Source organism: Saccopteryx bilineata, chromosome 9 (assembly GCF_036850765.1).
Source record: "Saccopteryx bilineata isolate mSacBil1 chromosome 9, mSacBil1_pri_phased_curated, whole genome shotgun sequence".
Classification (NCBI taxonomy): Eukaryota; Metazoa; Chordata; class Mammalia; order Chiroptera; family Emballonuridae; genus Saccopteryx; species Saccopteryx bilineata.
In genome coordinates, this window is record NC_089498.1 from 79,797,410 (window position 1) to 79,810,668 (window position 13,259).

General features: G+C 42.3%; 1 protein-coding gene across 15 annotated transcripts in view; it reads right to left on the reverse strand.

Annotated features, from left to right (window-relative positions):
• KCNMA1 (potassium calcium-activated channel subfamily M alpha 1) overlaps positions 1 to 13,259 on the reverse strand; it is an 815,298-nt gene that overhangs the window by 99,078 nt on the left and 702,961 nt on the right. For 3 of the 15 annotated variants that reach the window (XM_066244066.1, XM_066244065.1, XM_066244064.1), the window contains exon 19: positions 2,097 to 2,183. The exons of the other annotated variants lie outside the window; for them this stretch is intronic. In XM_066244066.1, the coding sequence (XP_066100163.1) occupies positions 2,097 to 2,183 (87 nt within the window). The remainder of the gene's footprint in view (positions 1 to 2,096; positions 2,184 to 13,259) is intronic. 15 annotated transcript variants of the gene reach the window in all.

The window sequence follows — 13,259 nt, forward strand, 5'->3', positions numbered from 1 at the left end:
TGCTTAACTGTTGTTTTCTCATGTGCGCTGGGTCCACAATAAATAACCCTCTTTGGTTAAGAGCCCATTATCCTTGCACCTTGTTGCTGTCTGGTTACCTACAGTGATGTTCAGGTGGAAGGCTTGCAAGTTAATATCTGTTGGTCAGCTCCAGGGAGACACCTTGTTCTGGTGCTAAAACTATGCCTCCTTCTATGCAAGGAAACTATTTATTTTCATTGCAAGTCAGAAAGATCATCCATCATAATCATACCGCATTTAAACTGGGATTTGTTCTCTTAAATGAAGCTTGTGTTCAAAGGTTTCCTCCTGCACTCACGGCCTAGAAATGCAAACCTGTTCCCTGAAGGGGTGGGGAAAATATCTGCAGCCTAAATATATGAACATTGTGTAATGGAGACAATTACACATGGCTTAGATCCCACAAGAGCAGCCGTGATAACTTCTTTCTCATAAATAGGATCTAAACCATAGTTAATTATTACCCTTTATATGGATTCTATCAATTTCTGCATTTTTAAAGAAAGAAAATCCAGGAAAACATTTAGTTAGGCTATAAAATACAATATCCATTTCATGGTTTCTGCAACGACATGAGAGGAATGAAAATTGAATTAGAAGGGAGACTTAAGTTTACATCCTTTCGGGAAAGACAAATATATTGGAGTAATGGGCCAGCCCCTCATGCCGATGCGCATTCCCAGGCTCATGTTCAACGCGCTTTCTGGCTAATTACAGCACACCTCTGTCTCCGGCACCCTCACTTGCCTCACATTGTAGGAGCATGGGGAGGATACAATCTGTTAGAGGAAACTACCTTACCAGCTTCTTTAAAACACAAACAAGTTCAGGAATCCAATGTGGAATTTTTACAGGGGCTGAACTCCATCCAGTCTCCGAGTACTCATAAAATTCAAGGGCTTGTTTTTGCATATCCCTAAGTATAACACTTAATGTGCTGTTGTAACTTCCCAGTGCTCGCCTGTCTAATAGGCACTGAATCTCACAGTTTTACAGTTGGGGAAGACTCGGTGCTAGGAAAATGTCAGGCAAGTCTAATGAGGCTTCAGATCCCTTGGTTGGCGCTAGAATTTAATTTAAAGTTACAATGATGTTTTAACATGTTTGCTTATACTTGACTAAAGAGGATTCATTATTTCAATGACATAACCTCCAGACAATGTTCTGGGAATTGATTTAAGATGTGGTGGTAATTCCAACAGCCTAACGCAGAGCCGAACATCTGTAACAACATTTGACTTGACTTCTCATCGTCGTTCTGCTTTCAAGCAGAGGCAAGGCGACATTTTCCAGAAACTCTGGCCAGAACCCTGGGCTTACTGCGAGATGATCATATATTTTAATAGATTTTTTAGGAAATAAATCTCTTTCTTTATTGGCCTAGCCAGCTTGCAAATAGTGCACCCAGGTTCACCCATGCATCTTTGTGGGCCCTTTGAGCAAAATGGGAGATGATTTCAATGTTCGGTTTTCCCAAACTTCCTCAGTAACCCAACAGATGATGAACCTGTTGCTCAGCTCCAGCCTGGGGCACATTCCTTCTTCCCTGTTTCCTCAACAGGGTTTCGGGGGGATGATGCCCTTTGAGACTTAAAGGTGAGTTTGTTGGCTGGAGTTAAGAAATAGTTCAAAGCAAATAAACTCAGAAATGTAATAAAAGGCAACCGACCCATAAACGTGAGTTGACTGGCTATCTCTATTACGTTATTAATCACCACATCTGGAGAAACCCACATCTGCACACACTTAGCAGGTCATTAGTAATGTCATATTCACACTGGAATCACTCAGAGTCAGACGCATGCAAAGTGGCTTGAACGTAAAAGGCTAGCAGGGCTTCTGCCCGAAGTCTTGAGCAAGCTGCTAGTTTGCAGGGATAGGGATGGTAGTCTAAATTATTATTTATTGTTGTTTACAGTTTTTCTCTTTGATATTGTGCTGCCCAACAAGCTAGATGCATACTGAAATCCACAGTATGCATCTTTCTTCTTCAACTGAGCCCAGCATGTTAAAGTAGGACACTGAAGGGTGCAGGGCAGTTACTAAAAGCTAGGACGGGCTCCAGACTCCTTCACCTGGCTTGGTCACAAGCCGAGAATTGTGAGTTGTGTTCTTGAACTCAAGTGGGTCTTTGGGGTAGTATGATCTAGCTTCCACCTTGACTGCCAAACAATAACAAGAAAAGAAAACGGAAATTAATCCTTTGTGAAATTCCTCATTCGAAAAGTTGCAGACCAGTTTTACCATGGAATAGAATGATAGCTTTAAATTAAAATGGGAGTTTCTTCCTCACAACCACATAAAGAGCTTTTTTCTTCTTTCTCTCCCCAATGACTTCTTGAAATTCTTTCAGCTGTGTTATTATCATCAATGTCAGGAGGAATAATATATCAGAAGATGATCTTGTTTGTGCAATAATTTCCAAAACCACACTGAGTTCCACTCTCCCTTACAATAGACACAGAAAACTTAGTTTAGCAGCAAGATGTAGCCCATTAACTCCTGAAGCCTGTTAAAATGCACCTCACTGAATGATTATTATATTATATAAGTCATCACCTGTAATATTTAACTATTGCTTTCATCTCAAACCACGACCTGATCACCCCCTTGGTTGCCATATTGCTACCTATCTTACATTCAATGGCATGGGTGTGTCATTTTTAAGAAAGGGTGTGTAGTATATCCTTGTGTCATGAGTGACATTAGTGAAAAAGCGTGTGTGTGTTTCCAGAATTTTAGGGTATGCACGTAGTTTTACTAGCACTGAGGTTAAAGAGAGGGCAAAATTGCTGGACTAGTAATTGAACAGTGTGCTTCTTGATTTCTGTGGGTTTATCAAACTTTCTCCGCAAGAAAAATTTTATCAGTCACAGTAATACACTCATTTTTCAATATGTAACTCACAATGGACAAAACTCCCAAGCTGACCCCACCTCCCTCTAAAATGGACGCCCAAGACTTTCACCAGAAAGTCTGGGTTACTTCACTTGAAGGTCTGACAACGCTACTGTGTACTGACAGTCCCCACACTGGAGGACAGACAGTGCCTGTTTTATGGAGGGACCTTTCCTGTTCTACAATCACAGACTACCAGGACCCTGGCTGCCTGTCACACATACCAGACTAGTAAGAGGGTATTCCTTTAGCAATGTAGGAAAATCAACAACAAGAAACACAAATGCCAGATAAATAACCTATTAAGTGAGTTTGGTCCTCTAATTCCTGCAACAGAGCGCTGGCTTGCTCTTTCAGGATGAGCCCCACAGCAGGGAAGGACCTGTGCCCATCAGCAAGGTTGGGCAGCTAATCACAGCTAGCTTGGGATAACATGTTATCACCAACAAGTTTCGTAAACACTTTGCAGCATTATTGATAAGATCAACCCGTAAGATTTTTTTTTAAAAGATCATGGTTAATATTAATACATAGATAATGAAAAGCTGAAAAATGCTGCCTCTCAAAAGCAATGCCAATGAGGTCTCCAACATATATACAACTCTCCACAATTGAGCAATTGCTTTATCATCTACAGCATCAGGCAGGATGATTTCACAACTTCTAGCTGAGAAACAGGAAATGCATTTGGAAAACTGAGAGAGCGTACCATTCTATATCTCCTGCCATTCTATATTTCCAAGTGGTCCACTGGCCCTGGTGCAGGCACTGGGAGCACCCGCCCCACCTCAGGCTGAGGGGCCAGGAAGGGGCAGGCACATTGGAGCTTTCTCATTTCTGGCTTTTGTGGAGCTAATAGGAGAATGGGAAGGGAGACTTTAAGGAACAATAGGTTATGTGGAAGTTAATCACAGGGCTCTTCTGGCTCTATTCACTGCCTGGGAACCCTGAACTGTGTAAGTTAGAGTCCGTCAACACAGAGTAATGAAAGAATTCAGCTCCTACATGGGAGAGAGAAAACTAGTATATAAATAAATTAACAGAATCTATATAAGTCGCATATGGAGTGCTTTCTACAGAATCACTGTGGGCTAACACATCTTCCAGAATCAAACTGGGTAGATTCGATGTACCAACCATACCCACACCCTCAAACCACAAGCCTGTTCTATAGGTACCCTAGTAAGAGTCTAACATTAACCAAAGTCCTTGTATCTAGACTCTCAGTTCATATATCTTCACTAAAAACCTGACCTGTTGTGATAATTTGCTAGATGCTCTGTCCTGCCCAGTTATTTGGTAGAAAATTCCTTTTGGAGATCTGGTTGCCTTTGGCTCTTTCCTTTCTTTCTTGTAACAGACTGTCTCCATCACTCAAGGGCAAAGAAAAGTCTCCAGCAAAGATCACTAGTATTAGCTTCTCAGAGATGAAATGGAGCTGAACAATGGGAGTCTAAGAGCAAACACTCAGCTGAGATGAGAAATGCAAGCCTTCCCTTGAATGACTGCTATGGAGCTTGGAGGCTGGGAAGGCAGCAGATGATAGATAACTGCTACTTTGAATGAAACTGGGGAAAATGTACAGGCATCCAACAAAAACAGCTTCTTTGTAACTTTCCTTTCCTCCTCTCCCTACTCCCAACACCATCAAGTTGGGGAAGACTTTGAGGTCAAAAAGTGTACCCGACTCCCTCCTCCAGCCCTGGCCTGGGCAGTGCGCGTTTGTGGGGCTTAGGGTTTCAGACCAGAGAGGAAACCTGCCGAGGCCCGGGCACCAACAGCTGCCCTCCTCCATCTGATATTTCTCAAGTTCAGGGGTTAAGAAACTGAACATGGTTTTGTGTAGCCATGAGCTAAAACTGTTTTCTACATTTTTTTAATGGTGGGGGAACAAAATCTAAATAGAAGAATATATTTAACATTAAATTTATATGAAATTCAAATGAGTGTCTATAAAAAAAAGTGCCACTGGGACATGGCCACAGTTATTTGTTTACCTATTGTCTATACTGTATCTGTTTCCCTTTCACAACAAGAGTCAAGTAGTTGCAATAGAGACTGCATGGCTCGTAAAGCTGAAGATATTTACTAGCTGGCCCTGGATCAAAAAAGTCGTCTGAGCCCTACTCTCATTTATCTTCTCACATTTTTCTAATTTCCTGTTTTCAAAAAGGACATTTTTTTTTTCAATCTGCCAAGACAACCAAACAATAAAAGAAACACACATGAAGCCCACTTTAAGTGAACAAGTTTGGTGAAGTCAGAAGGGACAGAGGTAGTTTAGTGATTGGAATGTCCCTACCACCCAACCTACAATCACTTCTCCGGGTCCCCCTGCATTTCGGGAAACCAGTGAGCATCCTTTTTCCCACTCAGGCTCAGTTAGAGTCCTCCGCCCTGCACTAGAAGAATTGAGGCAAACCATGTCTACCATAAGCAATTCTTGGTGCTGTCAGTGTCGGCTACAAGTACACCCTGTGAGAGCCTGGACAAGACAACAGATTAACCATTAGACGAGATATGTTGAAAATATACAGCTCCAGCCTTTCCCCAGCTAGCTCAGAGCAACATATAGATGATTATTTCAAGCGTCAGCTGCCGCATAGATTTAAACCCCTGCACAATACCTCCTGGATTCATCTGCCCCTTGTCAAACTTGCACAGCGTTAGTCAGAGTACACATGGTGTGGCAGTTTCACTGTGAATCCAGAATGATCCAGACGGCTGCTGTCTCTTTGTTAACAGGAAGCCAAACTGATGAGTTTGTAATGCATTTCTTATCAAAGGTAGTTTCAGAAGGGAAAATGTGTCCCATCAGTTTGGTTAGAATTTCACATAGACTAGATTATGGGCTTAATCAGGACATCTTTGTTATTTTCGTGAGGAAATAGATAATTCTGCATCCGTCCCATTAAAATCACTTTATGCCAATGAATTATGTATTTATGAATTTATAATTATCCTTGATTTTCCCCTCCTGCGGTATACTTAATAAAATCATCAGCTGGAGACTACAGAGTAATAGTGCTTGATAGATACAAGGAGGCTAATATATTTATTTTTTAAGTTAATGCTGATCTTTTTGAGCTGTACGTCTAAAATGATCATTGTGAATAAAGAGATTGTAATTTTCAATCATACATTTAACAAAGACAAAATGGACTGTAATGGAATTTATGAAGCCTGCAAAAAACTCTTTTCCTAATATGGCTTATGACCAAATAATTTGGATTTACTGGAGGACCAATGGGGTCCCTCTGAGCTGCATCCAGAGAAAATGTCTGTAAGTCACAGAATACTGTTCCTGGCTCAGTGCAATGCCCACATGAATGGCAGCTGCTTGTCAGCCTTTCGCTGTGCTGGCTGCTGTCACCCTTACTGCCCTGTAAAATTCAGTACTTAAAGGCCAGCCTTAAAACAGCTGTTTATCCTTTTAATTTAAAAATCTGATATTTTATTCACTGTAGATTTTCTTTTTACTTTAATTTAAAATTTTACTGAATGAAACTATCACTTATCTCAGACTGAGACTTTTGGTGCCCGAGGTCAATGCCGCACTCTAGTCGTGGCCCTGCCCCATCTACTCCCCAAGGTGGTTCTCGGGCTGGTGCTGCCACCCTGCTGGGCGTCACAAAGCCCTCTTCCTTTGTAGCTGCATGTGTGTCTCTATGTCCCCTTGTTCAGAACTGGACAAGACAAATATAAATCAAGGGTTGGGCTTTTGAACACTTCACACTGTTTGCATGAGGTTGTTAAGGGAGACGCTTGCAAGAAAGTCCCCCTCATGGATTTACAAACTGTCAGCCATCCAAAGGAGCGGAAAAAGATCACACTGCCTCAGGAATCTGAGATCTGCCACCTGCCAGGGTGAGAAATACACAGAAACGAGAAAGGTGAAGGTCTCTCCTGGACCTTCTTTCACACTTCCCGTCAAGCCCTCCTGCTTAACACAGGTTGTTCTACATTTCGACTTTGGGGTACACGTGTTTATTTGCTTCTATGTTTTGACACAGATACTACCTTTCTTCCCTTTTTGTTTTTCCTCCCCTTACACAGCTTCAAGTAAACATGACTGGCAGAAAACGTCAATCATATTTTCCTTTCCATTTTCACTTGGTTATTTACACTTTTTATTTTTATTATTTATTTATTTATTTTCAGAGACAGAGAGTCAGAGAGAGGGACAGACAGAGAGGAACAGATGTGAGAAGCATCAATCATTAGTTTTTTGTTGCACGTTGCAACACCTTAGTTGTTCATTGATTGCTTTCTCATATGTGCCTTGACCGTGGGCCTTCAGCAAACCGAGTAACCCCTTGCCTGAGCCAGCGACCTTGGGCTCAAGCTGGTGAGCTTTTGCTCAAACCAGATGAGCCCGTGCTCAAGCTGGCGACCTCGGGAATCTTCCGCATCCCAGTTCGATACTCTATCCACTGCGCCACCGCCTGGTCAGGCGTTATTTACAATTTTTTAAATTAAGGCTTGCTCCAATGATTCTATTTGAAGAGCAGCCTAGACTCTAACTGCGTGTATGTGAAATTGTTTTTCTAAACCATAAGATGTTATATAGGTAAGGGCCATTATTATTATTATTATTTTTATTGGCTCATCCATAAACACCATATTTTCTATTGAGCCAGTTGTATCAAAAGCCCTGAGAATTCTAATATGCATTCCAGATGGTTGCACTGATTCTTTCTCTGAAACTCAGATAAAGGTAAAATGCATGGGTTTTTAGTGCAACCCAGGTATGCCACATGGCCCGATGAAGAATGTTCTGCCAGAACTCTTTAGAAATACTGTATGCTTTTAACCTTGGGAGTTAGGACTGGTCTTAGATTGTGATTTTACACTAAACACAGCACTTAGTATATTTCTTAAGGGCACAGTCACCTTCTAAAGATGTTCTTGAACTATAAAATCATTATCTGTATTCCACTATAATTTATCCTCAGACACATCCCATGTAACATTTTAAAATGCTAGTGCATGGTGGGCCCCTTTCTGCTCAACACAGAGGACAAGACGTGGAAGGCAGGAGCAGGGCGAGAAGTGGATGAGCAGTGTTCTGGCCTCACCCTCTCTGAGCTACACTAATATGCAGACCTAAAACCAGGGTCCGGGAGTGCAAACTTCTAATTCAGATCACTTGCTGACAGAATTCTGCTCGTGGAAACAGTATGAGGCCGCAAGCTTCTAGATGCAGGCCACCCGCCCAAGTCCCTCTGACCATCATTAGAATTCTGATCTCAGATAAGTTACTCAACTCTGCAGTGTCACAAGATCTGGTCATCCTCTCTGGACAGATGAGGAGCCCAAGATCTGGAGATGCTGTAGGGTGAGACGAGATAGCCAGAGGCCACCCCCTGGCAGCCTGAGGACTGTTCCGGTCGGCTTTGCTTGGCTCTACCCACTGGTTCACAGGACAATCTTTAAGCCTGAGGATGGCCATAAAAATATAAATTTCTAACTTTTCTGTTTTAAAATCATACAGAAAACTGGGCTTCCATTTCAGGTAACTGCTGGGGCACGAGCTCACCAGCTGGTCAAGGACCCCGAAATTGTTTGCTGTGCCCCTGCCATATAGTGGGCACGCCTCTTACGACTCTGGCCCTGGCTGCAGCAACACTCAGCAAGGCAAGGGTGTGCAGATATGGAAGACCCCTCTGCAAATGTCAACTCACAATGGGCTGCAAGAGGGTAACAGTTAAGCACACGGGCCCTGAAACTACACTACAGGGTCCAAGCCTGGCTATTTGGCAACTGGTTTAACTTCAGTTTTCCCACCTATAAAATGGAAATAATCAGAGTGCGTTCCTCATTGGACTGTTGGGACAATGGATTGAGAACATGAAGTGCTCAGGAGAGTTCCGGCAGGCTCTTAATAAATGTTGCCCATTATTATCCTGGATTTGAGAAAGCAAATTAACTAGTGCTCTTGGCCATTGGGTCCTTCCCCACAGTGCTAGGCTGCCATCTTCTGATCCCGGTCTATTCGAACCCACTCTCGCTCTCTTCGTGGCTCCAGACAACTAAGCTGGTGTCCAGCCACTGGAATAGGGTGTGGTTTGCCACCCCCATGCCCATCTGCTGCATCTTGTTCAGCTGTCGCCTCTGTCCTATATTTCATATGGCCCCAGTGAACTGCACAGGTCAAAATAATTAGGCTATGCCAAGTGTCATAAAAACAAGAAAAGCCAGAAAATGTTTAAATGGGCCTCAATTGCAGAAGGCTGTGACCATTCAGTGCAATAACAAATGAAAATCAGATGGAAATGTGCAGAAACCCCACTGTTGCCTCTAAATTACAGGAAATTCATGCTGCCTGCTTTGGATGGGCTCTTTCCCTTGAATTTCTGGTGGGAGGTCATGAAATTGGGGCATTCATGTAGGAGATAGGGGCAGGGGCAGGAGAATGATGGGGTAAAGGGGTAGTGACTCATTCACTATTCCCTCCCACCAGGTCTTCCTTTCACTTACCTACTTCACTCACCCTTCAAGAAACAGATTAGGCTGCCTCTTCCAGGCAGCCTTCCCAGATGACTGTACCAAGGTAGAAGTCTCATCTCACACCCCTCTGACATCATTCTTTTTTTTTTTTTTTTTTACAGAGGCAGAGAGAGAGTCAGAGAGAGGGATAGATAGGGACAGACAGACAGGAACGGAGAGAGATGAGAAGCATCAATCATCAGTTTTTCGTTGCGACACCTTAGTTGTTCATTGATTGCTTTCTCATATGTGCCTGGACTATGGGCCTTCAGCAGACCGAGTAACTCCTTTCTCAAGCCAGCAATCTTGGGTCCAAGCTGGTGAGCTTTGCTCAAACCAGATGAGCCTACGCTTAAGCTGGTGATCTCGGGGTCTCGAATCTGGGTTCTCCGCATTCCAGTCCGACGCTCTATCCACTGCGCTACTGCCTGGTCAGGCTCTGACATCTCTTTATTTTCTGCATTAGAATTTATTTTCCATGTCATGTGTCCTACTTCCTAACTAGACTTATGAGCTCTTCTCTGATTGTTTACAAATTTCTGAATATCTCATAGTGCTGAGACCCTTGTAATGTTCCTAATATATATCTCTCGTTGTCAGAGAGACAGTACTGCAGAGCAGGGAAGCACAGCCCAAGGAGGAGGAGCCTGGGTTGGGGTACTGGCTTGAATCAACTGTGTGGTCTTGGCAACATATCTCCCCTCCTGTAGAATTGGCATTGATTATGTATAAGGACCTTTTCAGCTCTGATTTGTAATGGTTCTGGGCTTAATGCTCTCTTCTGTTACTTTGACGGCTATCATAGGAGCCAGCTGGGGACCAAAGGCCTTATAACTGTGCAGCCACATATAATTATCTAACACTTCCTACCAGACTCAACCCTCAGAAAGCACTACAGATAGGAAAGCAGGATTCCTGGTCCAAAGAGAGTATGGTCTAGCTCAGAGCTTCTTGATCTTGCTTTTCAGTAAAATGAACTGGAGAACTTTACAAAACACCAATACTCGAGTCCCACCTAAGACCAGTTCAACAAACATCTCGAGTGGAGAAGGTGGAGCTGGGCATCATTGCTTTTGCTTTTGCTTTTTTAAAAAAAAAATCCTTAAAAAAACACAATAAAGAGAACCACAAGACTAACTATAGAAATGAGATAATTGCATTAAGTATATATAATAATTCACAAGTTATATAAAATAACAGTTGAAAAGGTGTTACACGACAGTGTCAGGACAGGGCAAAATGAACGGCCTTCATAAGGGGTAGGCCCGGGGTGGTCAGGGAAACACTGTACAATTTGATCCAAGACTCGATGAATGGAGGCATCAGCCGTGTTCACCTGTGTGCCAGCAGAATTGAACACAGGGCCTGGCATGGGCACTGACCCCACGTGCTGCACCAGCCAGGGAAGGGCAAGCTAAGTGGAGGGAACAGCCTGAACACAAGCAGGGAGGTGGGGAGACACTAATTTAGGGAACTGTAGGAAATTCAGTTTGGCTGGAACAGGAAGATTTATTTAAGGGTATACAAATGGCAGTGTAAAGGGCAGACAGTGTTAAGCTTTAAATTCCAAATGACAGAATTCAGATAACATTGGGTAATAATCTGAGTCCTTTGAAAGTTATTATTATTACCATTATTTTTAACTTAAATACTCAAATTCAAAGAGGGCAGTGGGGGCTTGCATCTTGGCAAAGCCTATCTATCACACTCCTCCCTCCAACTCAGCCAACTTGCTTTTTGGCCTCTTAAAAGTTACAAGGGTCCAAGATAAGACACACACACACATGTGCGTGAAACTAAAGACGAGGAGGCCCCTGGCAACGGCCCAGTTCCATTGGAGGTCTCGCTGTTACTCTGGAGAGTGTATCTGACAGGAAAATAAAGTATTTAATGCCTTGGAAAGGAGGCCTGTGAAATTCACAAGGCGCTGCCGCACAGCTCGGCCAGGCCGTCCACGCTTCTCTCTGGTGTGGGTTCTGCCTGTCCTCAACTACGGGAGTCAATCGTGTCACCCTATAAAGGGACTGGAAGGAAAGCCATTAGCATTTGACATTAACAGGAAGACTGATTGCAGTCAATAGTTTGAAAAAGAAAAGAAGAAGAAAAAACATTTCCAACCAGACCAGGGCTTTCCCGTGAACTCAGCGAGAAGGACACAGTTCCCCAGCCCTTCACCCCTTGGTTGTACCCAATCAACACCACTGCAGGCTTTCTGCCCAAAGCACAGACGTGAATAAAATAAGCTGGACCCTGGCCTGCACGCCCTACCCTAGTATGCTTTAAAAAAGTTAAAAATTCAAAAGTGAAAACTCCACTTGGATTCTCAAAAGAAACTGGTTTCAAAAAGTGTAAGATATTTTGCACTTAAAGTTCTGTATGATCTGATAGGTAGCACTTAATAAAGAAAATAAATAAACGAGGCATCTGGGCTGTATTTTTATTCTTCCCTTCCATTATCTCAATAAATCTATTGTCTCCCTTGCAGGCCCCTGTTCACTCCCAAACACCTGGTATAAGAGGAGCAGGGTAGGTTTTATAAAAGGAGAAGTTAGTAAAGAAGTATAGCTGTATCTTTTTTTTTTTTAAAGAAGTATAGCTGTATCTTTAAAAAATAAAATAAAGAGAATGAAAAAAGAGACTGAGTGAAAAAGAGAACCAATATAATAGTTTTTTTTTCTGCTTCATTAATTCCCAAATTGATTAGCTGATTAGCCTTTGTGTGGACAACTTATGTAAAACAGACAAAAACAAAAGCAACACAACAAGAAAACCAATCTGATCATGTTTGTCCGAAATTTAGTTCTGGCTCGGGGAGATATGCAACATTCTTTGGTTAACTTTGGTAATTCTTAGCCTGACCTGTGGTGGCGCAGTGGATAAAGTGTCGACCTGGAAATGCTGAGGTCGCCGGTTCGAAACCCTGGGCTTGCCTGGTCAAGGCACATATGGGAGTTGATGCTTCCAGCTCCTCCCTCCTTCTCTCTCTCTGTCTCTCTCTCCTCTCTCTCCCTCTCTGTATCTCTCTCCTCTCTAAAAATGAATAACTTTGGTAATTCTTAATAAATGAGTGTCACATTATAATTATTTTTATATAGCACATTAATCCAGCATATAAGCCACTTTTTGTCCCTCATTATCCTGGTGTGGAACTAAGCCTAAGGAATTAACTTGTATAAAAAAATATTAGATGAAAACGGGGATTTTCCAGGGAATAATCAGATGGTGAAGGTAATCCAATCTTAGGGGTGAGAATCTGATATTGTGTGTAGTTTACCTTTTGAAAATACAGTAGCATTTATTTAACTAGGACTTGTTCCAAATGAGCATTAAAGGAAGCAAGTTGGATTTAAAAAATCTTAGCAATGGAGAGGTATTGTCTTAGTGGAAGTAGAGCTCCTCCAAAATAAACAAATAAACAAACAAACTCAGCTTTAGACATTCACCCTAGAGAAATAAAGGCCAGAGAATCTGGAAAAGAAAAGGCAGAAAGGGAGGCTGTGGTGGTAGTACCTACAATACAGCCAGGTAGAGGGTTTCATTTATAGAAAAGCAGCGCCACCTGCTGGCGATCTCCATTTCAAGCCCCTCGGGTTTGCCAGCCATCATCTATCTTGCAATCTATGCATAAATATACAGCAGTATTTCTCAGCTGCTGTTTTACATAAGAATTTTATTACCAGTCGGCAGATTTCTAACACACTGGTTGCAGTTTAATAATCCTCTATTACCTGAAGTATGGGTTATATAAAAAGTTAGAATGTTAATTGTTGACAAACCAATTCTAATATGCAAAGCACTGTAAGTCAACCAGTAAATATCCAAATAAATCAAAAGGGATTGCTCATTTTCTG